The sequence below is a fragment of the Prinia subflava genome, chromosome 7 (genome assembly GCF_021018805.1).
Source record: "Prinia subflava isolate CZ2003 ecotype Zambia chromosome 7, Cam_Psub_1.2, whole genome shotgun sequence".
Classification (NCBI taxonomy): Eukaryota; Metazoa; Chordata; class Aves; order Passeriformes; family Cisticolidae; genus Prinia; species Prinia subflava.
The window spans coordinates 16,321,407-16,349,244 of record NC_086253.1 but is presented as its reverse complement, the minus strand read 5'-3'; the positions used below and the strand labels follow the sequence as shown (position 1 = coordinate 16,349,244).

General features: G+C 35.7%; 1 protein-coding gene across 3 annotated transcripts in view; it reads right to left on the bottom strand.

Moving 5' to 3' along the window:
* The window catches only part of SLIT2 (slit guidance ligand 2), a 260,009-nt gene that overhangs the window by 93,214 nt on the left and 138,957 nt on the right, over positions 1-27,838 (bottom strand). For all 3 annotated transcript variants that reach the window (XM_063401696.1, XM_063401694.1, XM_063401695.1), the window contains exons 5-7: positions 15,092-15,163; positions 5,816-5,887; positions 1,853-1,924 (exon numbers count right to left, since the gene is read on the bottom strand). In XM_063401696.1, the coding sequence (XP_063257766.1) occupies positions 1,853-1,924; positions 5,816-5,887; positions 15,092-15,163 (216 nt within the window). The remainder of the gene's footprint in view (positions 1-1,852; positions 1,925-5,815; positions 5,888-15,091; positions 15,164-27,838) is intronic.

Sequence of the window (27,838 nt, the reverse complement as noted above, 5' to 3'; positions counted from 1 at the left end):
TACTGAAAGGGACGCCCACAGCTATAAATCAAATCATTACTCATAATCGTCCATAACAGGATCATGCCATTTTGGTACTTTTTAGCTGATGTGCTCAATCCTAACTAAATAACTGGAAAGGAAGTGCAGGAAATTCAGGACGTAGACAAAGAGCATAACTAATCCATTAGAAGATAAATCTGCAAATCAACAAAATAAACTAAAATATTAACCAACACTTTTCGCCCCCAATAAACGACTAGAAATTAAAGGCAATATATTTTTCTGTACTAATTCTTGGGTAGGTGCTTTGCAAATACAGCTCACAATACAGCACACCATTCAGTGTGATTTGTGGCCAGCTGTAGGCATGAAGACCATTGCAAATCAGAAGTAATGCCACTGAAATCAATATAGTTATATAGGCATCTTCTGACTGCAAATGGGATGTTACAGCTATAATCCAGGACTCTGTGTGTCCGGTTTATTTTGTTTCTAAAATATATCTTCAGAAATTGTAAATATTGCTGATTTGATTAACTCTACAGTTCAAAACAGAAGCTGTATTTGAAAGTTCAAAAAAAGTACAGATGGTACATTTTCAAGACTCAAGCCTGAAAGAACAGAATGAGATTCTATCATCAAAATCTACCTGAGGTGACCAAAAGCCCATGGTCAGGCCTATTTAAGTACTCTCGTATTTGTCCAAGCAAGAATAGCTGCAATTCTGTCATGAAATCAACAGAACTACTCACCTGTGTGAAGTTTCTTTAGCTACAGGTCATATGTTAACATGTAGGTGAATAGTCCTACTGATTATTCGCCATAGGTGAATAGTCCTACTGATTTCAGAACAGTTGTGCAACTCAACATGGATAAAAGAAACTAGACAGGTTTTTTGTAAAAGTAATTCTTTAACACTAACAGCTACTCTTGAGCTCTGATAGAAAGATCCCATTCATTCTTAATTCCCACTTCACTGGAAAATCTGTTTAAAAGTGAGTCTCTGGACTAAACCTGGTTTTGCCAGTCAACACAATCTAGATTTGTAGTCAGTATAAATATACCAAAACATAATTCCAGCCCATGTGACTTGGATACACAGTCATTTCACCGTGCTTTGTTTCAAAAGCCTGAAGTGTTCCTCTGTCAAAGTCATAACCTCTGAAAATGGGGACCTTATTGTAAATGCTGACACAACTTTAATTATAATAGCACTACCGGATGACGCTATAATTTTATGTTACAAAGAATGTTGGCAAGCCAGTTTAGTTTAATTAGGTCTGCTAGCAGTACAGTAATAAAAGCATAAAGATTTCCCATTTATCACATCTGACAGTCAGTCAAAGAATCTCCAATGTTCCTAAATGAAATGTGACCCATTCAATAGCTCAAAGTAAAACAAATTTTTGACTTTCAAAAACATCAATTTATTTCTCTATATAGCTCTAACATGTAAGAAGAATTCCCCCTGCCCTCACTATTTTTTGGTTAGAAGGTGAAGCTTTTCTTTGACTGAATACAGCACTATGGAAATCCCATTTGGGAAGAGGCCATGAAACTGATTTTTTGACTTATTAATTTCATATCCTAAAAAATTTGATGGAAAAGGATCCAACTTCTTTTTTGTCTCCTGAGCCCCAGGTGTAGCTTTGGGGTCACTTGTTAGGTTTACCTTTCAGAATTAGCTTACACAGACACACACGCACAGACTTCACGCTTGTCAACCTCATGAGACATCAATAATTTTTATTTGAGCTTGTGTTTGCTTTGCCTGTACATGTATTTATAGATCCCTGACAAAACTTAATAGGGGTAAAAATAAAATACAGGACTGATAAAAATGGCAGCCAGTTTCAGTGGGACTACTCACAATGTTCTGAGTTTGGGCATATGGTTGAAACTTGCCACGGATAGTCGAGTGATGTTGTTATTGTTGAGAGTGCTGCAAAGCCAAGAAGAAGCATATTAACATCTTAAGAGTTTTGTCACATTTAAAAAAGGCACAGCCAATGAAAGCCATGTGTACTGTTTTTAGGGATGGGTACCAGGAAAAAATGCCCTGCTTTTAGTTATACTTTTTCTCCCTGTTGAATCCCCAACAAAACACCATGGTTTTACTATTACCAGTCCTACGTAAGAAATCACAGTAGCCTATAACTCACTCAAAAGGAACTTCCATCAATATTGATAACATCTATGCCATTCAAGCCAAACTCATCCTGAGGTAAAAAACAGTGTCCTCAGAGAAAATGTCTGGGTTCTAGGATACTGATTTCTCTTTTTAGCTGTCTGAGTGCGACAGATGATACAAGAGCTGAATGGTTTTTTTCCAAAAATTTTAGAAAATATTACCTCTGGGCTGTGCCTAGGTTTTTGATGGAATGAGTTACTACAGATGATCCAGAGCTGGATGAACAAGAGGGAAGTTTCCAACATGACAGGAGTCAGAAATAACATTTTAGCAAATTAGTAATTTAAATTTTAGACAAGGTGCTTGGAAAATGAGATAGTAACTAGAAACAAATCTTAGCTAATACTTGGCTACATAGGCCCAATTTACTCAGTACATGTATTTTGTAAAGATTCAGAAACTTTATGAATTAACTTCCAGCTAAATATTGTCTTTAGGCTGCAAATAAAATGCAAACAAGCTTGACTCCAAAAAAAGGAAGTACGCAATAAAATTTACAGATTTGACTTAGAGATTACTCATCTGAGCAGAATGGATAATGAGCTCTACGAAACTAGAACAGTAATAAATAATAACCACTGAAAAAAGCTTTTCTCCCTTTTGAAAGAAAAAGTATTTTCTTTTTTCCTTTGTTTTTTTAAGCACAAACTATAATTTGTACCTATTTTGAACAAATTTTTCAGTACTGTCTGATCTTGAAACACAGAAAGGTAAAATCACAGCAGCCTGACCAGGATCAGGCTTTATAGCTCCACATTAACCAAGCAATTAATTACTGGTGCAATGTGCAGCATTTTACCTTTGTGTGCTTACTCATTCCATGTAGTAAATCTTCCCTTCACTGTGCATCAAGGGATCTCTCCTACGCGTTCTTAGGGATGAAGAGAGATGAATAACAGAAAAAAGGAAAAGATAAAACCAAAACAAAGAAATAGAGGAATTGCACCCCTTTTCAAAACATAACAAAAATAAAACAACAGAAATGGCCAAAGTACTGGGTAAATCCACAAAAGGTGTCCTAATGAATAAATGTCAGTAAATTGTGGCAGAGTTTTTTTTACCATGTCCACATGGTAAATGATGGCTCCCACAGTTCTTCCTGCATAACTTCTTACAAGATTTTAAAATCATATCTTTTCAATGAAGGGAAGGGAAATCAGCCAATATTTCCATAGCTGTTAAGAAAAGGTGAATCTACAAATGTTTTACTTTTCAATTTTGGCTGTTTGATGTTTGCCTTGCTATTTTGTATACATGAGTTATTAATTTATTTTTTCAGGATAAAGAAAATTACATATAGGAATAGATGTAAGGGATACATACAGAATTAAATTATTGTTACAGTTATTTCTCTGTAATGATAAAAAATGCTTAATTTCATTACAGAGGTGTCATTAAAAAAACTTTGCTCAATACTTTTATTTAAGTGTTACATACTATAGCAAAGACTGTGATGACTGATTTTTTCCCATTTTGTAGACACTTTCCCTTTTTTTTAACATGTCAGCACTATACTTTTCCCATAGTCTGTTTCCCAAATATAGCAATTTCCCTTAAAAAAAAAAAAAAAAAAAAAAAAAAAAAAAAAAAAAAAAAGGAAAATTAGCATTTCCCAAAAATTCATGGGAGCAATATTCAGTCTATTTTGTATCTTTGTATCTTTAATATCTTTAACACTAACAGCCTCTAAAATTCTACAATTATTTAGCCAAGATATAAGATTTGATGCTTTGGTAACCAGTTCAAACTATTACTAAACAGGATTACAATCCGCTCAAAAGCTTTACCTCCAGCTTGAAGTTTGAAGAAATATCCACTTTTTCTGCTTAGTTAGAATAATTGACTCCAGATGAAAACACTATGCATAGTCTTATTTAGTACTCAGTGCATATACAGTATGGTCTGATCTACACAGCTTTCATTCTTTAAGCCATATTGTAAAGGAAGCTTAATTAGATACAAAATCTTCAGTAGTGTTTGAAATACTTATCTCAATTTCTTAGAATGTCATGAATCTTTACATAATTTTTTTCACATAATTCAAGACAGCAAACATTTAGTCATGTATTTGAACAATGCTAATAGACTATTTATATTCATTCACAAAAAATTCTGCCTACGTACTTCTCAGCTGACTATTATTTCAGAGGTTTCCTTCCTCTTTTTCCACTCATTGAAATCAATGTATAAATTGTACCCCTGACCTCAGCTGCAGAGATGACCTTTTAAGAACACTAAAATTGCAAGCATTAAAAAATGCAGAAAATTTGATTTTTTAAAATAAACATTTAACCCTTGCACTTGTAAAGAAAGACTCACATTAACCAAAAAAAAAAAAAAAAAAACCAAAAAACCAAACCAAACCAAACCATAATCAGCAGATTAAGCCATCACTGTAAAAAATATTGTCACGTATAAGAGTTCCAAACATAAAAATCTCAGAGAACTTCACATTTACTGACAGGCAACTAATCATCAACTTAACAATTAGATGTAATATTGAACCTACACTATATTTTACATGGCTTTATACCAGAGAGTTAACAATAGATTGCCAAGTAAAAAAATAATATCAAATTTGGCGGCAAGTTTCATTCACTCATAAGTAAAACCAACTAGTGTTTAATATTAAAAAACTTTTACCACCAGCTACTCACATACTCTTTGGTTTCTTAGACATGCAGACACTATCAACTGCCAGAGAAGCTTCTGTTCTTCAGAATATTAAAAAACAACAACAAAACAAAAACCCCAAACACAATAAAATCCATATCCTCACCCTCCTCAACTTGTGATTTATCAAGTGTGATTCAAATTATTGTGAAGTAACTCACTGATATGCAAATTCTTCCACTTCTCTCAATGAAGAAAATCCAAATAAAATGTGTCATTTTGACTGACAGAGCAAATATTTCAGGAATGTGTCCTGTGCCTCAGACTCTTTGAGAACTAAGGCACTTTGCTCATGACAGTAACTATTCTTAGATGATAATTTTGTCACCTTTAACCTCACTGATAGCCACTTGAAGAAAGTGAAAAAAATGCAAAGAAAGTATTGCAATAACAGTCCTCAGTGATACGAAAAAAGATATTTTTCTACAGACACAAATTTATTTATACACATGAAATGTTTTAAAAAGATGCTATTAACATGGACATGGCTAAACATCTTAACATACAGCAGTAGTGTTTGCTAGAAAGTGCCTCTTTGAAAACATCAGATTGTCAAATAGATACAGCGTGTTGTTCTTACACTGAGTCTGAAAGATCAAATTGATGTTAAGTATATAACAAAAGCAATCCTGTTCAGCACATCAACAATAATGGATAATTTACAAAATTAATTGGGTTCATTAATACTGCTGCCCTCCCCCTTTTAAAAATGAAATATATTCTTTTCTTATAGTATCTGCCAATGGCTTTTTTATTATTTTTGTTTAATGGCTGTCTTGGAGGGTAAAGGAGTATCTCTGCCTCTCCATATCTTCTTACCATTCTATAGCACATCGCAGTGGATTATTCTAAGACATCTTTTCACTAGACCATCCTGACACCAGGCTGCAGCTTGCAGATAAGCTGCTACATTAGTACTCCCCAGACACCGAGCTCTCGCTACGAGTACGAGATACGAGGAATACTTACAGCACTTCCAGGTCACGCAGAGCCCTAAATGCCCCATCTTCAATACAGCTGATCTGGTTGTAATCCAGTTGCCTGTTAAACAGATTAGGAAGGCGTTTGTGAGGGAGGGCTGGCACGGCGCGGAGCCGGGCAGCCCGGCAGGGGCGGCAGGGCAGCCCGGGCTCCGCACGGGCTCGGGCTCCGCACGGGCTCGGGCTCCGCACGGGCTCGGGCTCCGCACGGGCTCGGGCTCCGCACGGCGCTGGCCTGCCCGCCGCCACAGAAATCCCTTTTTGTTCTCCGCCGTCTGCGCACAGCAGCGGCGCTGGGAGAGCTCCAGTAAATAATAACTGCACCTTATATTAAATGCCAAAGGAATGCAATTTCATTACATCAAGAAAAGCTATCCATTAAGAGCTCTCAGCGTCATCTCGCTGAAACAATTTCATTAAGGTAAAGGACGGTAAATCACTTAATGTCACACGCATCCCCTCGGTGACCCAACAGAATCCATTTATCAGAGCAGCCCAGCTGCATGTTAATTCCGCCCGCCGCGGCAGCGGCCGGGCACAGACACAGTTTTGGGGGTCTCCCTGCGTGTGTGCACGCCTGGAGCAGGTGGGAGGTGTCACCCCCGGGGATGAGGGGATTTACAGCAATTACCTCCTGGAATATGTCTACATGTAGAAATAACAGTGTCCGAGGCATTTACAGACCAGTTCGCTTATCTCCTTTAGTTCTGCTTCAAACGAAAGTAGTGTTTCTCCTGTAACCTTCAGTATTTGCTTTTCTACACACTTTGAGCTATATGCAGATAGTATGTTGTAATGGACCACTTGAATTCTAGACATAAAACCCAGCAATCCATCCCATACATTATTAATCCTTAAGTATTAAGTTATGAAAAATTTAGATTGGTTTCTCTGAAGATTATTACCTTTTCAATTCAAAACATTGATACAGCACACATAGCCCAATTAAAAATGTCTGCTTAAATTAACAATCATGCAAATATAAAATCACACTTTCCTTACTGATAAAAGCTTTCCCCGTATATTTAAGAGCTGTCTTATGCATTTCAGGGTGTGACTTGCAAAACAAAGATGATAAAAAACCTCACTTTAAAAACTTCTCTAAGCTGGTAGCTTGTCAGTGTCAAGTAATATATGTGAGTAAATGTGTGTGAACAATACTAAGAAAACGAACAAAATACAAATGAACTCTGCTCTTCTGTTTTCAATTATATATTAGCTAGCAGGGCTAATGATACTTTTACTAAAGCATTTTCTGTGATTCTTCTGAATCTATGATAACATTTTACTTTATTAATAAATCATCACACCCACTGCTGAATGTAATGTACCAACTTCTCTAAAGTTCTTCCAGTTTCAGCTGAATTACTGGTACAAGGGAATAAGATATTGTCATAATTGTAACAGTGCCTGTGTTCCTGTGTATTGAAAGCTAAATGCAAACTATCAATTGCTGAACGTGATCTTTAATCATTTTGGTGCAATGTTACAACACCAGTGCTGCAGTGTTGGAATATTTAGGTCTACTTTCTAAGGCTTCTTCAATTTTTAGTAATGAATTTCATTTAACAATTAAGCTAATAGCCTTTTTATTTTAAAGAGGTAAAATATATATACAGTACAATTCTCTAACCTTTCAAACAATTTATCAAAGCTATTTAGATTACTACAATGGCATGAAATGTTACCCTTGACACAATAGAAAAGAGAAATTGTTTCCAGACAAATTGGAAAAATCTCTTAATGCCATCAAATTTGCCTAATGCAGTCTGCAGGTTAATCTGTAAAAGGGTGAGCTGTATGTTTGCCCATATCTTATTATCCTTAGCTGTCAATGTATAAATCAGTGCTGACACAGCTTCTTCTAAATCATCCATATTATACACAAAGGAAAATCTTTTAAAGCAGAGAAAGCACTTGAGAAAATCTTACACAAACTGAAAGGCAGATTTCTTCCACTAGACTGGCAGCAGTTGTGGTGATCCCGAAAACTATTGGACTTCTTCCTTTAATGAGTCACCATGATCACTACCTTAGTGAAGGGTGAGTTTTTCCGTTTAACCTTCTTACCAGAAAGATTACTTTGTCTGCACTGAACTAAGGAACTGGTTTCATTTTGAGAAAGTTTGCAGATGGGAGAGAAAAAATATTCCCTAGTTTTAAAAATTACTGTCTTTGAAAGATGCTACCATCTTTATGTGTTAGATTATCTTCCATCACTTACAGCCATGATATAAAAATGATTAGACACACACCATGAAGAACAATTGGTATGATATATATATATATATATTTAGCTATGAATTGAAGACCGTGTGACTGGCTTGAATAGCAATTTATGGTAAAAGTAAAGGTTAAGGATACCTACACTGTATATATGACACAAACAGGATGTTAGACCACATTCCACAACCAGTGTAACATTAACTTATGATGTCTTTCTAACAGATATAGGGAACCAATGTGATTGTGTTTTTTGATAAAACTGGTTCTCAACAGCAAGTATGCATGTGCTATGTCTTAAGGCACAGGCAAGAATACTAGAAATTAAAAAGTACATATTTATCTAATTTTATGTTCTATTGTTTAAGTATGACTTTAAAAACCACACATAAAAATCTCCGACATCATTATGAAACCTTTCTCACCACTAAGCTATTAAATATACCAATAACCCTAATTCCATTTTAAAAAGACTTTTTTTTCCCCCCAAGAGCTGTTTTTCTTCTTTTCAAATTATTAGAACACTCTGAGAACCGAAGCTGGCCAGACATGGACCAGCAACTCGAGCCCATTTCATCCTTCCTCTCTCCCCAGTTTGTCTTTACCATCTTTCTGCCTGCTCCATCTCATTTGAGGTCTTTCTGTGTGGGATCTCTCCATGCTTTTGTGAAGTTGCTGTTCCTTTCTGCCTCCAACATCCACAAAGCTTCAGCAGTGCCACTCTTGTGAAGCTCATAAGATACCAAACAACAGTTGTCACATTCAAAATCCTTCCATCATCGCAGAGAATTAACTGGATTTTGCACCCGTATCTGCAGCATTACCAGGGTATTTCGTATATGGAATAATCTAACTGAATTAATCTACTGCTGCTTAAAATGTCAATGTTTACGTGAGTTTAGCAACAAGAACGAGTAAGAATAATAAGCATTCAACTAATAACATGCCTACTTTAAATTTATTTTTTTTTATTGCTCTTGTGGATACATCTTATGCTGCAGAAGCCTGTTGCTGACTTATATTTTCTTGCCTTCTGCCATATGTTGTCTACCAGATAATGATAAATAAATATCTTAAAATAAACTTTGTCATCCCACAAGAACCTTTAATGACTAACCGAAGATGTTGCATACATTTAAAAACTACTACTACTCTCATACAGGAAAAATCTGTCATCTGACTCTTGACAGAGAAAACCTCCTTTATTCACTCCTAGAACGTTGAAGGTTGGAACAATTCCAACAATTGTGTGCTTTACTCTCCTTTTCTTTACACTTTAAGGACTCTTTGTGGTCCTGTGCAAGGGCTACTTTTTTCAACAGAACTGAGTTATGTTTCCTATTTCTTACTTCTCAATTTCAAATTTTAAGATGAATAAGTTCAGAGGAATTAGTTAAAAATGATGTAAAAAAAAGTGGCAGAATTTATTCTGTTTTTATCGAACTTCAAAGAACTGCTTGTTTCCCATGATGTAATATTTACATCCAAGTAACACATTCTTGCTGAACAAACTAAAAGTTTTAGAAACTAAAACATTTATGGTTCAATTGCTCAATCCTTTAAAAATTGCCTAGCATTCTACTTGGTTAATCCCAGAATTATGTTACAGGAGGAAAATAATAAAAAAAAGTAAAAATGAGACAGAAGAATGTCATCAAAAGGAGGATATATACAAACCTAAAAATCTGTATGTTATGTGATTCAAAGATATTATCACATTAATAAGAAATAACTTTTTAAAAGAAAACAAAACTTTAAAAATAGTATTTATTTTAACTATCTTGTAAGAACAAGTTGTTTTTTTTTCCCCAAAGGCTACAAAGTCACCAATCTGCTTGATAACAAGAGGTTTAAGATGCACTAGAAAAGTGTACCTATTCTTTCCTTCATGGCTATCAGAACTATTTTTTATTGTAATAAAGATCTTAAGCATGCACATAATATAGTTCATGACACCCTGTAAAAATCCTTCTTTATGTAAACTTGAAACACAGGTGGCTGAATAGACTAGCAGTCCAATTGATATTGCCAGTAAGAATAAGCATGAGAATAATTGAATTATAGATTATCTAAGCCCATCTTAGACAAGCAATGCATTTGGAACAGCACTTGTACCATTACAACTATATAGTATAGTATAACTGTACTTCCAATTGCAGTGAAACTTTATGCATGATCTGGGAAGAAATAATAATCTTCAGCAGGAATCTCTTTTTCTGATGCTAATAATTAGAATTTTAAAAAGTCCAATCATTCCCAAAAAGATTAATACACAATTCATTTATGTCTTCAGTGGCAGCTTTAAATGTTTTACAATCAGCATAAAAGAGGCATATGGGCAACAAGTAATATCAATCAAAGTTTTGGACAAAGTATAATGTATAATGGGAAGGACTTAGATTGGATGCTGGTGATGGCCTCCCTCTTCACTAATTCTTCATTTCCCCAGGCAATTTAATGTGTGAAGCTACTACATTGCTCTGCAGCCTTTATCCCTGGCATGACAGCTACAGTCTCCCCCACTTGCTGGGAAAAAAAATGGAACCAAATGAACACAAAGAAGAGAGTAGCTGAGAAAAGGCCAGGAGCATGACAAGAAAAACAGGGCACAAGATCGTTGCACAAGATATGAAAATGAGCCCTACTATTTTTGGTAACGTTTGAGATTGCATATATTTAGCATCACAACTCCATCATGATATTGGTAAATTCCTTTCCATCCTCTGCCAAGTATTGATTACTCAGAGAAAACTGGAATCTTACAAAATTTTACACACTTGAAATGGCAACGTCATAAGGCCAAAATCTACTCAAAAGGAGAGCACAGCACTATTGTTCTTTCAGTGCTGCCTTACATTTGTTAGTAACTCAGTTATTTCTCTTCCTAATTCAACCAGCTTCAAAAACAACCCCATTCAGGCTTACAATCTGGGCACCTAAAGCATTTTCTTACCACCTTAAATAGAAACAAAATTCCTCAGTTTGGGAAAATTTAGAGAATCTTTCACATCCAGTGTGAGTACTGAATCACCAGGGAGGGTTATGAAACATTCATTAACACGTATGTTAAAAAATCTGTGTTTATCTTCCCATTTATATGATAATGTCTGGGTTTTTTTTAAAAAAAGTGTGTGCCACTGTGTTTTCTGGAGAATCAAATGTCTTGGTGAGTAGTTTTCTCCCTGAAACGTTAGCAAGCTAGGGGTACCTTTCAGAATTATATTTCCAGAATTTCACCTTAATTTCTCTCAAGTCCCAAATAGTAGCTATAGTATATACAGTGTATTATTACTCTTTAAGTCATTCAAGAATAATTCCTTGAATAAAAGAATTGAAACTTTGACATCCTGTGGCTGTTCTGTTTTTCTGCATTTGAAATGCCAAAATAATGGATACTGGGCTTCTAGTCTGAAGAACTACAACAGCATAAGCTTCCCTCATTTTTTGTCACTTTTACTGAAGAACCTAATACTTTACAAACAACTGGGTGAGAGTGAAGCCAGGGACACTGGCATTTTTGGAATGATCTCTGAGGTTGTGAGATGGTGCCTGGTGTTGGCCTCCCCAGTAGAAGACAGAGTCCAAACAGGGCCACCAAGATGAGAGGGCTGAAGCAGGTGACATTTGGGGATGGTCTGCAAGAACTGCATTTGTTTGGCCTTCAGAGAGGAGAAAAGGGAGATCTTATTGCTGCCTACAACTGCCTCAGGTGAGAGTATAGACAGAGCTAAACTCTTCTCCATTATAAGACAGAAGGTATAACACTGGGTAATTCCAATTAGATGTAAATTACATTTGTGAGGCCTAAATGTTTCTCAGGGTCTGTTATTCTTTTTACTACAAGGGTGTGGCAGGTTGCCTGCGTTGTCAATTCTCATAATGTTTTGCCCATTTTGCTTTTATCTTCTACAGAATCTACATGGTGAGAGTAATTAAGATGTCCAGAAAGAAAACATCATGGACACATTTTATGGAAACTTGACAGCTTCTTCTGTGGAACATCAAGAGGACTCTAGAGCTAACATACTGCAGGAAGCTATAGTGGTATTATCAACCTTAAAGGAAGCAGTTTCCTTCAGATTATCTGAGTTAATATCTCATTCCCTTCGCTCTGCAAAGACTAAGAAGCATACAATAAGATGTTTTCCAAAATATTCCAACTCCTGATTCAGGAGGAAGGTATTTGGTGGAAATGAGAGAATGGGTGACTTTCCATTAAGGAATATAAAATACTTTATCAGGTCAAATTCTCTGAAATTTGTTAACCACTTTTAAAACAGCTTAATAGGGCTATTGTTCTGGATGGGTATTAATCATCCCATGTTTAAAAAAAAGGCTCAGCAATTTAAACTGAAACTGATGTAATTACTGTTTTTACACATTTATATATATATATATATTACAATATGCTTTAATACAGATTTATTTTCTCTTTGTACCTTCACCTATCTCACAGATGAGTTTGGAAGATACACACCTTTAATATTATGCTAAGCTACTGAGTTACTTCTAGAACAAATGTCCAAAACTAAAAGAAATATGGAATTCTGTTCATGACAATTCTTAGTAAGGATATACAAGTATTTGGCTCTTGGACCTTAGGTTGATCACCTTCATAGACTCATAGAATCATTTAGGTTGGAAAAGACCTCTAAGATCATGGAATTTGACTGTAAATTCAACACTGCCAAGTCCACTGCTCAATCATGTCTCTTTAGTGCCACATCTACATGTTTTTGAATACCTCCAGTTCATGGTGACTCAATCTCTTCCCCCAGCCACCTGTTCCAGAGCTTAAAAAATTTTTGGTGATGAAATGTTTCCTCCTATCAAATGTAAACTTCCCCTGGTGCTACTCTAGGGCATTTCCTCTTATCCTCTCACTTGTTACTTGGCAAAGAGACTGACACACACCTGGCTACAACCTCCTGACAGATAGTTCACTTCCTGTTTGAATAGTGACACCTCCTATACCTATCACTTATCAGCTGTCTCCTTAATTTTCTTGGAAAATGAAATATAACTTGTAGAATTCTTGCTACACCTTTATTTTCTAAGTAACGACCAAGGCTAGATGGAAGGCTGGGGTTTGTCTCTCCTCACCAAAGATTCTGGAAAGACACAACATCTCGATCTAGTTACATAAATGCTGTGCTAAAATCCACCCAACTCACCCCATGAGCTCATTGGTCATTCTGCAGAGAGATTTTAGAGGGATCATGAAGTTTTCAGATTATGGGTTTGATGGCTGGTTTTGTTTTTTTTTTTTTCCCTGGGACAACTAATGAGGAGATATCTGTAGTATTTATCCTATCATAATAAAAAATATGCCACAGATATGATTTGGAATTTGTGGCAATGCTACCTTGTTTATGATTTTATTTTTTTTTTTTTATTATCTCCTGAAAAGCAAAACACTTTAAAGGGCAGATCTACTGTTTTATGCAAGTTTCAGACATAATTCAGGATCCTTAGCTTAAAAATGCAACTAAGATAAAGAAAATATCTCAGATAAAGATTAGCATCACAATGCAGTTTTTAAGTGGGATTTTCTTACAATATATAAGTACACCTGTATTCTAAACTACTCTTTTGCCACTAGAATATTTTCAAGGATGCTGCTATTTTTGCTACCAAAGTTCCTTTCTGTGGCTCTATAAATTTTCAAATACAAAACATCCTGCAGAAAAATGCAGGCTTCTGGTAGCCAAACCTCTTTTTGGCCATGTATAGTGATGGGACTAGTTCTGAATAAAAACTCATAAACTGTCACTTAAACAAAGTAAAAAAGCTACCTTGAGAATCACAAGCACTTGGATGTTTGGGAACACAATAGTGTTGAACGATTTTTTCCACTGAGGTATGATAGAATTTCACTGTAGGGAAGAACTGTAGTAGGCCAAATTCATGGGCATTCTGCTAAATCTTCTAAAAGACATTTTCTGCACCAATTTGTGTGCAGTGCTGCAGGCAGCAGAATGAAGTGGATTCCATCACGGGCAGACAGGAAAGCAAAGGGCTTCCTGTCCCATCCTCTCCTACTGAGGATACATCACAACCCTCCCTTCACAATCACAGAGCGCTCTTGTTTTTAAAGCAGTACAACTAGAAAGTCTGTCTTTCTATTTTAGCACTGGCAACTTCAATTAATAAAAATTATTTCAGCAGGAATTACATGAAAACCTCTTATAACCTAATATTCCTCTATATTTATTGATGCCACATAAGATAGCAATCATATTTTTTCACAGTTGCATCACACTGGAAGCTTCATAGTCTTTCTGAAACCCACTACTGTATGTCCTCTGTCTTTGTTGGTTGTTTATAAGTGATGAATCCTTAGCTTACAGCAGGGGTTATAGCTTTTGAGAGCATGACCTTTTGCTTCCTACTTCAGAAGTTCATCACAGTCTTCAGGTTGTTCATCCTGTTCAGTCCACTTAACTGACCACTCTGAACAGAAAGTCAGAAAGTCACTGCTTTGTCTTGAAACTCACATATTTCCACATTTAGAAACCATACGAATTCAAAACCCGCCCATGAACTTCAAAGCCACTATCTCCAGGAAAGTACGTTTCTTTCAGAACAGACAACAGAAGAAAACCAAGCAAGAAAAATAGTCACACATGTATAAAAACATATGCTAGCAAAACTAGATAATAGCACGACTTTTCCTTCTTTTATGCAGGCAAACAAAAGGCAAACTTTTAAAACCAAGGCAAAATGATTTTTTCCACATGAAACCATAAACTGTTTCAAATTGCCTGATATCAAATTCAGATATTAAACTCCAGTTTCATAAACTCGTAGTTATAATGCCATGTTGTCTTCAACTCTATTTCAATGTCTTACATTTCCATAGAGCAATTTCAGGATGTTTAAGAAATGTTATTTTGCCAAAGCAAATGATAAATATATGTTTTATGCAGATATTCCTTAAGCAGCTATAATAGTTCTTAGAAAAAAGATATCTGATACAAAAAACCCCACTGTATCAACAAAGCATTATCATCAGAATATATGGAAGAAAGAAAATACTTACAGATTTTTTATGTCTACTGCGCCTCGGAATGCCTTCCTTGGTATTGCTTGAATCTGATTTTCACTAAGATCACTAAGAAAAAAAATAAATTAAATGTAAAATTTCTATATGTAATAATTTAGTTTTGTGTATAACCAAAGAATTTCAGCCATTATGGTTCAGTCAATATTTCCAATGAAGCTTACTTTATTACATTAACTGATTTGTAATTGAAGAAGTAGACATAATATTCAAAATAGTTTATCTGTGTCACACTAAGTAGTTCCTTTAGAAAATAGCAACATATATAGCAAAAAACAATAACATTAAAAAAGCAGAAGTGTTTTCAGTTTTCAACCATTCCAAATCCATGTTTGGATGTTCAGTTTAATGTAAGGAAGACTGAAATCCAGCAAAAGGAACAAATAGTGAATTATTGAGAAAAAATGATGAAGCTTTGTAATATCTGAGATCAATATGTTTCTGACTTTTGTTTCAGTATCAAGCACCATATATTTTAAAAGAAGGAATTAAAATACATTCAACAGCAGATATTTAATATTCTTCTCCAAAATCCCTGTACAATCAGCTGTACCACACTATCTGAAATTATTATCTTTTATGAAAGAGAAATATTATTAAAATGCTTTTAAAATTATTGCCCAGTAGTGGTTTTCTGCTATCAGTGGTTTATGTATCAGTATCAAATAAACAGCTCTTTATTTTTTTTGAAATCCACAAACATTTTTGTCCTTTACAGGTCAATATTGGAAATAAAATCTAGAGAACTGCAGACAATAGCAGAGGAGACAGAGAAAATAAAAGAGAAAAAACCAAAAGCAAACTAGGATCCAGAACCTTCCATTTATGCTATGCACTAATAAGAATGATGCAGTGCAATAGAAGATGACCAGTACATTAAAGTCTTTAATGCTGTATCTATACCACAAACAGTTTGGAGGTTTCCCCTCAGACAACAGTTTGTTATCCTGGACCAAATACACCTATCACATGTGGTACATGAATGTTGGAAATCTTGCAAGAGGGCCTACGTACCTTGCTGTATTAAAATTATAAAATCAGATCTGCATTTGGAAGCCTTCCAAGATGCACCTATCTATACAAAACATGGGAAACAAAATTATATAAAGAAGCTCTCTTGAGCATCTGAATAAAAACAAATCAGATGCATACAGGTGTCTCTACAGAGGGATTTTAAGTCCATTGACACAGCAGTTTTGTTGTGGCTAACTACATTTCGTTTTGCTAAAACCAATCAAGGATCTTCACTCTAAAAGCACAGCAAATGCCATCTAACTCTAACAGAAGTAAAGTTTCTCTATTGTCAGCTTTGGAAACATCTTTAGAGGACCTTTTTCAGAGAGAACTTTTAGAGAAACATTGCAAAACTGTCCACAGAAATAAGTCATCTAACTCAGAGTAAGTGAACAAGCAAGAATCATTTAGTTGATTAGACATAAAAAGTCATGCTTTTGATATACTCTTTCTCTAAAATGTAATCTATCATGAGCTCATATTTCCAGTTCTGAACAATCACTCCTGAAGATCCCTTTCAGATTTATGAACTTACAAAAAATAATTTGAGGATGTTTTAAAACCCCATGCTGCCCAACTTTAACAAAATTTATATCAATGTAATTGTTTTTAAAATAATTCCATGTACATTGACAGCAATTTTGTTTTATCCAATTCATTGTTAATTTATGGAAAATCACTTTCTATTTACTAAATCTTTCACAGTTCATGCACCTAAATGCACTGCAATATCTTGCAAAGTATACTTAAAACTAGACCCAATTTTAGTATTATTAATCGTGTGTGAAAAAAGAGAATTTGTGAGCTGTGATTTAATTTTCAAGCCACCTAAGTAATCTTGAAATGGGATATGACTGTACTGCTCTGACAATAAATTCAGTGGCAATGAATGAAAAAGCAGCCTTCAGCATTTGTTACGGTAACATGATTTAACAGCCTACTTCCTTGGAAAAAAATTCCCTTATAAGCATAAAGGCAAATATCTATATTTACACTTCTGTTTAATTGCCTAATACATTTTACATATATAAAATTTGTGTGTGCAGTGGCTAAGCTAGCAGAAGTGATTTGTATCATGATCGATGATTAGTTTATAACACAGATATATGCATATATCCCTGTAAGCCACTGCCGTACCCATAAATATATACTGCAGGAGATAATGGGAAATGGTGCATTAAGCTTCTCATGGCATTTGATAGAGTATCATCATTCAACACTCTATATAATTAAAAAAAAAAAAAGTGAAAGATGAGCAATACTAAGGCCAAAGGTAAATTATTTTTAAAAATGTAACAGAAAATTTTAGTGGTCAAAATCTTTGTTTCCATGGGAAATTTTGGCACAAATGCAAGGACTTAACAAGTGACAGCTACAGTTCAGCTACTGCAGGTTCCTCAGCAGACAATCCACTGAGGCTGTGTGTGCACAGGTATGTCTGTGTGTATGCAAATGCCCAGACAGCACACGAACTAATTGCATGCCAGATTTACTGCTGGGTCAGCACAGTCAACACCATTTCCGTGCAGCACAAGCTCAAGTAGACTGAAGTATAGTGTTCCCTGGTAATTTTAGCTCATTTCAAATGTAAACTACCTGACTGCAAAGGTTCCCAACCTTGCTGATCAAGGCATTGTTTAAAGCACACATTTACACATGGAGAGCTAAGTAAGGTTAGCAACCTTTTTTTTTTTTTTTTTTTCAAATGTAATTTTTTTTGCAGTGCATCAGCTTTGCAAAGCTTTCCCCAGGTTTGGGAAACTTGGACCAGTTCCTGTAACAAAAGTGTAAGTTCATTTGTACACTGCTAAATTCTACTTCTCATTAAAAAATATGATTTTCCTTACAGCAGGAAAAATTTTAGTAATTATTTATTGATTGCTTCAAGTTTTCATCTGCTCAGTGCTAAAAGGTTTCCTTATAAAAACCTGAAGGGCTTTAAACAAACATTCAACTTTTCCTTCTTGCAGAAATTACACCTACATTTCACAACTCAGAAGCTACGTGTGGTCCTGTTTCTTGATCTTTGAACCCATTCCACCACAATTCTTAGACTGCTCAAAAAGAACAAGGTGCATTGTGACTTTTAAGGGAAATGGGGCAAAACATCTATTTTGTAGATAAAAGCAGACAATTTTGCATGCCATTTCATTACACTGATTTGACTTTGCAACTTATATTCTGTAGTGAAGAAAGGTGCAAAACTCCTTTTCAGCCTGATGGTCATTGTATTCCTGCACATATTCCATCCAACCATGTGGATGTCATATTCCATTTCAAATATGGGCAGTCTTTGCATAGAGGCTCTATGATGGCAATTGACACCCCTAAAATGAAAGAATGTCTAAGCATTTCAATAACATTTAAGCCAAGGTACAACAAAACACCCTACTTTTATAAGAAGAGATCTGTGTTTTTCTAAACAAAGCATGAACCTGCTTCACATTAGAAAGCGTCAATCTGACCAAGACATTTTCATTGGAACAACTTATTCTTCATTAATATTACAGCCCAAGACCTTGCATTAAACTTCGGAATACCTCTGGAACAGCAGAATTAATTAAAAAAATACTGCTAGAGTGAAAAAGCCAAGGCTATCTGAGAATTTATTTCTTTAAATAGAGCACAATGATCTAGTGAGATGTTTTGACAAATTCATCTTTATGCAGATTCTAGCTGTCATAGAGGCCTCTTTCAACTAAAATGTTCTTGATTCTATTATGTAATTCCTACAGAGATACACTCCAATTTACTAAGTCTGAAGGGGAGTACCTTAGGCATTGACCTTTCAGGGAAATTCCTCATTTGAAGGCAACTTTGTGGCCTTCATTTATGTCATTCAGTGGTGGGCAGAGCACCTTCATTCCTTGTCCTCCACCTCTCCTCCTTGCTCCAGCACACCAAACCTCTGCTCAGGGCCAAGTGTAACTTTGGTCTCCCTGAATGTGAGATGTTCTCAAGGACAACCCCCAGCTTTGTGTCCTCAAGTTAAAAGTACAGGGGTTAAATAGCAGATTGTGCCAAAAGCCACCTGGGTGTGTTAGACTGGCAGCAGCTAACAGAGACATTTTAGAGGAGGCACAAATGAGCATCAGTGCTGCTCTAGATGCACAAACCCACCTGAGTACAGTAGATCAATTTAAGATATATGTATGTATATATGTCAAGCACTCTTCTGAGTTTAAATATTCTGGCCACAACGCCATTCTCTCACATGTGAAAACAGAAAACCAAATCCTTATAGCAAACAAAGCTGAATCCTGCTATAAGTGAAGATACACGGTGGAGAATACACAAAGATTTCTGAGTTTTTGCCCAACTACATCAATATTTAGAAAAACTTGCATACTATTTTTTTTCTCTCTTTGAAGGTCAGGTGTGTGTTTCTAAATAGAAGACTAAATATGCTGCATCTAAATAATTACATTTTATAATTAACAGTCTATCCAACTATTCAAACTCCCCAATAAAAACAGAACAACTATACATTCTCTAAGATTTTACTAGATGAAGTAAGTTCTGCAATTACTGTGCTTATGTAAAATACCATTTATTTTTAAACAAACTGGATAAAGGCAATTTACATACAATGGATTCTGATAAGCACTTATGCCTCAGCTTTTAAACCGATTTTCAAAGATTAAAGATTTAATTTGGATATTCTGACAAAACAACTTAACTTGTCTAATTTGAAATTATGCCTAAAAGAATGTAGATTTCTGCATTTCACAAACTGATGAACTAGGAAAAAAATTAATAACAAAAACAACATAAAAAAAGCCCCAACACCCCTGCCCCACCTTCCTCCCTCAACAGCTTCAGTTTGTGTTTTCCTCCAAGAATACATTGGTAATGATAATGTATTAAGCTTGTGGAAATTAAGCAGGAAGACCTTGCCAAAAACCTTGTTACTACTGAATCCTGCCTAAGAACAGGATGGAAATGGTACAGTTACATTTATCATATTTACTGGTTAGTGGATAGAGGTGTATCAGGGAAAAAACCCTCACAGTTTGGAGTTCTGTGAACATTTGAAATTCCACCAATAGAAGATTCTAACCTGTTCTTAGAAAAAACAAACAAACAAACAACACCTTGAAGACTTATATACAGTATTGCTTTCTTATCTGAAGATAAAGCCCTGAGATAACCTGAAATTAATGATCCTGATAAAATGTTTCAGCTCTTAAAAATGCAAACAGTACTGCATTGCAGTTATTTTATTACTTACCATGTATGGTTCTCAGCTGAATATCCTATATACCCTTAAAAAGGCGTGCTCAATTTTTAATTATATAAATTGAAACATCACATAAAATATCTATATCATAAACTGCTAAGGCTGTATCACAGTTCTGCTGTGTGGCTAAATCATTGTTCATTCTGAAACACTAAATCTTTTGAAGATGGCAAACCTGCTTGTAAATTTAATTACTTGTAATTTTATTTTCCTGTATGGTTTAACCTCCCTCTGTGTCTGACCAGTGATATCATAAATCTATACTGCCATTCTGTACTTTGCAAAATACTGAGTACTGAGAATGAGTAATGTGTCCTGATTTTTAAAGGAAAAAGCAGAAATACTCAGCCCAACTAAGTACTGAATGCTTACCAGTTTATTTATGCCAGTTTAAAAAAAATCTCAGAATGTGGCTATTTCATGACTGGCATCTTGATAATTATTTACATATTAGTGACATGAATGACATAAGCCTTGCTAAGTACTTCTCTCTTACTGGAAAACAACAGTTTTAAAATTAGGTAGCTATATTTTTCATGAAATCCTCCAAGTCTGTATAAGGTGTCAAAGTCTCATAGATAATGAGACTACTGAGCATTCAAAGAAATAAAAATAATGAGAATTATTTAAATTATTAGACTGAAAATCAAATATATGAATTTGGACATGGGGGATTTCACTTGGAATACAAAGATGGCGAAAGAAACCAAACAACATATTTTAGAATAGGATAGTCCAGTTGAAAGTACAATTATCACCTAGGTCAATCCAATTAAATTGATGGACGAGTAACAACTTCTTTTTAGGAACATTAAATATCAATTAGACATTTATCCTAAAATAGTAAAATTAAACAAACAATTAATTTATGAATATCAAACGGTTCTGTCCATTTCAGCTGTTTTTATTATGATTGGCTTTTTCTTCAGTACTGTTCAGTAATCCTACAATATTTCTGTATTTGAGTATACCTGAAGAAACACAGGTGGCAGGGAGAAGCCTATTAATTCAGAAAAATCCTTTCCTTGCAGAAAGAGCCTGTGAAACATGCTCTGGGATAGGCTGCCCGCTGGATCCTGGATACCATTGAGATATCTGTGAGCTCTTGAATGGTCTGAGAGACTTCTCTAGTCACAATCACATGAATGAGGCACATCATCTAAAACCTCAGAGCTATTCCAGAGCTATTATTTATTCCCCTGGCTTTGATCTTGGGGAAAACAAAGTAGTCTGCCTCACTGGGAGGCACGGATAACACCAGTAGTAAAATCTGAGATATGGAAGGTGTGAACATGCTGCAACATGACAGCAAGAGACAAGGGAGCCACAGCCCCAAGTTTCAAGTGTGTCTTGAAACATCTCCAGAGAAGTATGGCAAAAGGTTATTTCACATTATCATGAACACTGGCAGCTGCTGTTGTTTGCAAAAGCTGCCACAGCCATGGGCTTTCCAATGCAAAGAGGAGAAAATGAAATGCCAAAGTAGATTCTTCACGTTTCAATGGATCTCTGACTTGGATTTCACTCATAAAACACCAGTTTTCTCCTTTCAAAATTTGAATAAATATGTTTTTCAGCTCTGTATTAGGTGTCTTGGGTTAACATGGAAAAGCTCTGATCTGATGGGGTTTTTTTCTGCTCATGAAACTTCATTTGTCACTATACAACCATGCTCCTAAACTGCAAAGTTCCACCCTGACTAGGAATTCGATCTAAGACGTTTTCTGAATGCTACAGAGGCATGCTTTGACAACCACAAGTTCTATTGTATTAGGATAAACTATGTAATTATGAAAATTATTTTTGAAAGTATGTAATGAAAATCAAAACAAAGTACAAAATCATCAAAAACAGAGATGTTACCAAACATTATGGTGTTAATGCTGGGGGAGCATCCTGGAGAGACCATTCCTTTAAATTAATAGCTCAGGTGAACTGGAGCTACTGAAGCCTATTAGGAATTCCATCAAGGCAGCAATATATCATATTGTAACATGAGCTTGCTAAACAAACACAAATGTTTTAATTATAACACAACATTTTTTATCCCATGTTCAGCAAATACAATAATATATGCACACAGCTAAGTACCTTTCCCATCAGTCAAGCGAGGCTTAGCCAGTTAATTGTTAGAATAGTGACACATGCTTGGCTTTAACTTTATACAGTTACTGTATAACAACTTACAGTATGGCATCACTTATTCATAAAGATAATCTTACACCCAAATGTCTTCTCATGTGCTTTTAGTAGGCATAGCTTTCTGGCAGATCTAAAGATTAATTATGATGGAACAAGGAAATGTTTAAAAATATCTACTTAAACATTCAGTCTAAACTCTTGTTCTGAGAAAGAAAAACAAACAAAGAAACAAAACCAACCAACAGCTCTGCTGTACCATTATTCTTTGACTGTGAAATAAGCTAGTCAGCTTCCTATTAATTTCAATGGTTTTTTTCTATTCTTTAGTAAAACAATCATTGCAGCTGTTTCTCTTCATATTGAAGATACAAAAGACGTCCAATAATACCAGCAGTAGCTAATAGGTCTCCAAGGCACATATATGAAGATAAAACCTATAAATTATAATTTCAAACATTAGTTCTGTAAATCATTATTGCTGCTGCTTCCCATAGGAGGATTAAAATTTCATGTATGAGAAAGCTACTATTAACCTCCTTTTACAGATGGGGAAACCAAGGCAGCACGTGTCAGCGGTGCCACGGATCAGCCCCGTGCTGAGGAGCACAAAACTGATGAGGAACATTTAGATGACAGAATTTCAGGTTCTCTCTGCATCACTAAGTTCCATTTGCTCTGTTGATCCCTAGAGACTGAGAGGCTGCACACAGTAGGCACATAACCTATTCTCACGCTAAAGCAGGATCCCTCCCTGGGCCATGGTGAGCTACATTGCCCAAGTGAATATTTCACATTTCACAACACAGGGCAACCATTACTGCAACGCAGACTGAATGATCAGTCACAGCAATTCCCAGGGTAAGGAATGCATTTCTTTTTTCTAAGAATATTCAGACTGAATTTCCCTGCCCACTTTCATCTCTCATTTTTTAATGATAGCACTTTTGATTATATCATTCATGCTTCTTTCATTCTTAATGCCTGAGGTTTTTAAAATGTCATCCATTTATAAATCTGTTATGGAATCAAAATGTACTTCTTATTATAGCTTTTGGTATACTATTATCTGTATTATTTAAGCAGCAGGTCTTCTAATCCACTTTATGTATGAAGAGAGATCATTTATGCATAACTACAGAACATATAGAGCAAAAGAGAAAAGGTAATGCACTACATAACAGTAGTAAAAGTAGCCTGATAATCTCCAGAGTTTATCAGTACCTTCAACCTTAACATTTAGTATAAGTCATCCAAAATTTAAATTGTGATAAGTAGTGACAATCTTTTTTCTTTTGTTTGAGAACCAGCCTGACTCTTTGTACTCATGAAATATAATACACAACTTATTTATAATTTTTAGTATTAGTAATTGATGATTTCTGCAGACTCTAAATAGCACAGAGTACAATCACTAGGCCTTTTATTTTAAATAGGAATACATTTTGGATTTGGACGATGCCAAAACCTCCAATCTCAGCCTTGGCAGAAAATTTAACCAATGGGCTGCAAAATCAATTCCACTCAACAGTGTCTCCAAAAGTGTACTTAAATCAATTTGTATGCTCTGATACTACTGAAAATAAATGCTTAAGGAGATTCACCATTTATTCTTTATTGCTTTCTAGAGCGGCCTAGCAGGGCAAATGCTAATTGTACAATAAAATAGGAGTATTAGGACCACACATGTATTTTATTGGGGTCTTAGAAATTATTCTTGAAAAGGAAAGCATTCTTTAATAGTCTGTTCCACTAAATTAATATATAGTTCTCTTTTGTTTAGACTACAAAAACCCCAAAACAAAACAGGAAAGGAAATTACATGTTGTAGCTCCTAAAGAGGAAAGGACCACCCACAGTTTCAGAGAGATTTGCAATACTACTTCAAATTTGGCTTCGGCTTAATCCTTTTCATAGAAAAACTTGAAGCTCTTAAGAACAGCCCTCACCCCCAAAGAAAAAAACCTGACAATTCTTTATCCTCCCTACAGTCTCAAATTGGTCAAGCTGAGGGAAGGCACTGAGTGACATTTTAGTGACTGCTGCTCATCATGCATCCCTAATAGCACCATTATTCCCTAACAGGGCCCAAGACAGCAGCACAGCTGTGATGTGTGAGGATATCCTTGACCTCCAGCCCTGCCCGGGGTTTGCAGAGTGGAAAATGGCTTTACCCCTATGGATACAGATCCGTATGGCGAGGCTGCCCCTCAGGTGCCGTGTCCAGCTCTGGACCCCGCACCACAAGCAGGACACTGAGGGGCTGGAGCGTGTCCAAAGGGCAGTGGAGGTGCTGAAGGGTCTGAGCACAAGTCCGTGAGCAGCAGCTGAGGGAGCTGGGGGTGTTTCCTGGTGAAAAAGAGGCTTAGGGAAAACCTTATTGCTCTCTATGATTGTCTCAAAGGAGACTGTGGAGAGGTGGGTATCAGTCTCTCCTCCTGCATAACAAGTGACAGGACAAGAGGAAAGGGAAGGTTGTGCCAGGGGAGGTTTAGGTTCTATAAGGGTTTTGTTCGTAGATTTTCCTCTCTTTTTTCTTTAACCAGGTTGGAATTGAAGGAAAAATAAAAAATAACTTAAATCCTTATTTGTATTTTTCTTTTTATACAAGGCCACAAAAGAGCGTTTCTATGTAGGGAAAGGTTGAAGATTCTGTTGTTTTCATTTTACTAGTCTCTGATAGGTGATTTGGTGATTAATTTTTAATTAACTGTTACACTTGACATACATTATAAGTTAAGAACTTTAAAAGAATAAAACAAGATTCTGCCAGGTAACTTTCACTTCTTCTGGTACGTTAGACACTCAGCATATGCATGGCTGAAACATCCATTTGGCGTAGCTGGGGATCTGCTCACATTAAGAATAGATGAGATGGCATATTTAATTTTTCCAAAAGACCTCTTCAACAGTACCTGAAAAATCTATCACTACTTTTCCCTGTAACAAAACTTCTTTTTAAGAATAAGTTTGCAGCTGTCAACATGTCTTTAATATTTAATATTGTTTCACTTGCTTTGGAATTGAAACTGTAAGCACTTTCAGGAACTGATTGAAAGGTTGTCTGGTACATTGTCTAGTTTCACTAAACAGCCTACAACCTTGTACATTCTCTTCTAAAATATCACTCAGCAAGCTGTGGCAATTCCTGTTTCTTCAAAACACAGCAGAGTGGCCTCCTGATCCAACCCCATTATGCAGAGCTGCAATTCCAATATAGACAAGTAATAATTACATCCCTGGACACAGACATTCTTCATGAAGTATAGCTCCAAACCTTTACTCTGATAATAACCTGAGCAGATCAAGTGTTTCCTAACAGTAAAACTAACCTTGAACAATTTGTCAAGGGACAGGAAAAAATTTGGAGAGTGAACTAGAAAAAATCTTGCAGACCATTGATGTTGAATAGCACTGTGCTCGCTCTTCCTTCATTTGAGTTGAATGATGCAGGTTGGGGATTGTCTCTCGAGATGGGCTGATTGCTTGATGAGACAGATTTTTGTACAGTCCTAGCTTTATATGATATGGGTAGGAGCACAATATATGAAACACTGATACTTCAAGCTTTAAGGCTGTTGCCTCTCAGTGCCAAAAACTATGCTAAACCAGTGAAAGACACCGAATTATTAAAAGGATTACCATGGATGATTTAGAAAAACTGACAACAGAAAAGTTAAAATCATTGCTGCTTATCAAGATGACCAATATTATATGACTGTTTTTCTGGCTATCCCCATGTGCTTACACCCATGTGTCATTTCTTAGACTATAATATCTTTCACAGAAACTTTTTTGTTTTGCTGGGTGCTGGTTCATTGGTATTTTTCTTATTCTGTGTAACAACATACAGTGACTAGCACGACTGGCTTTGTGGACCAAAGAACTAAGCTTTTCTATAAGAAAACCATAAAGGGAAAGGACAAGAAACATATATGAGTATTATCCTCCACTGACAATGAACTATAAAATAGTAATAACAAGCTCAATTATTTGAATAACAGAATGACTAGATTTTTTTGTTTATTCTATTTCTTGTGTGCTATATATGTGCTAGTTAATACAAGTCATTTAAAGTCTCCTAGGAGAAAAAAGACAGTGTTGAGAAACTTCAGGGCAATTGCTGATACACATATTCAGGTACTCTCGAAGTAAAACTTCCCACTGCCCAGGATTAAATTAATTTAATATTCTAGCTGTGCATCCCAGAAGTGTCAAGTCTCAAGTTTCTTCTCTGTTCAAGGGCTCCAGGTTTTTCTTCCTTCTTGAGCCTGCCTTCTCTTTCTGTGACTGCTCCAGCCTCTTCCCCCAAACTTCTGTCACCACAATTTTTTCCCTTTCAGTGCCATATCAGAATTTCAAGAAGTATTTTGCTCTAATGAAAGGAGCTGAGAATGCAGCAGAGGCAGTATATCTGGTCTGTAAAACAAGAAGAGTGCATCCTAGCAGGATTCAGGGGCTATTTAGAATTTAAAACCCTTGTAAAAATGGTTAAAATGTATGTAAGCAATAAAAAGAAAATTCGCCATTCCAGAAGGAATTAATCACAACTAATTTCTTAATCTTAAAATGAACAACTATGGCTAAAAAACTGAACCAGAATGCTCCCATTCCACATTTCAAGAATGTGAAATTTTTCTTAATAGCCCTGTCTGTATGCTGTTGCCACAATACCAGTATGCAAATTACATTAAAATGTTCTAGGAAAAAAATAATCAATGCGAAATTGAATTTAGTATTTTTCCTACAAGAGCTGAAATTTTATTGCTACATCTGCCTTTCTTATCCACTTTTCCCCCTCAAACTTAAAGGTAAAAGGTAAAGGTAAAAAGGTTCATCTGCTTGCACTAGAAATAATTTCCATTCAGACAATTTTTTAAGCTTGAAGTCTACAAAGCTGTTTTTCTGTTTCAGAACTGTACTTTTCCACTGAGAGCATCAAAAAGTAGCTGCTCTTAATTACACTTTAAAAACTCATCCTCCTTTTCAGATGTTTTTCCTCCATCTGTATGTTTTCAAGCCTTTTTTTTTTCCAAATTGTTAAATTCTTTCCCTTCAACCAATATCCATACACTCCTAAGTAGTTGATGGAGCTTTGCCTCAAGTAACTATCCAGAAAATCCCACTGAGAAGCCCTAATAGTTAGGGTAAGGAGTGATGCATGGGGGGTGTGGTGGTTTTTTGTTGTTGTTTGAGGGTGTTTTCACTCAGGAGGATGGGTGCTGTGTTTTGCTGTATGAGAGCACACAGGCCGGTTGGATGGGATGGACGACAGCACAGCACACTCGGGATGAGCAAGGGTGGCACTGATGTCTCCTTTCACAAGATTTTGC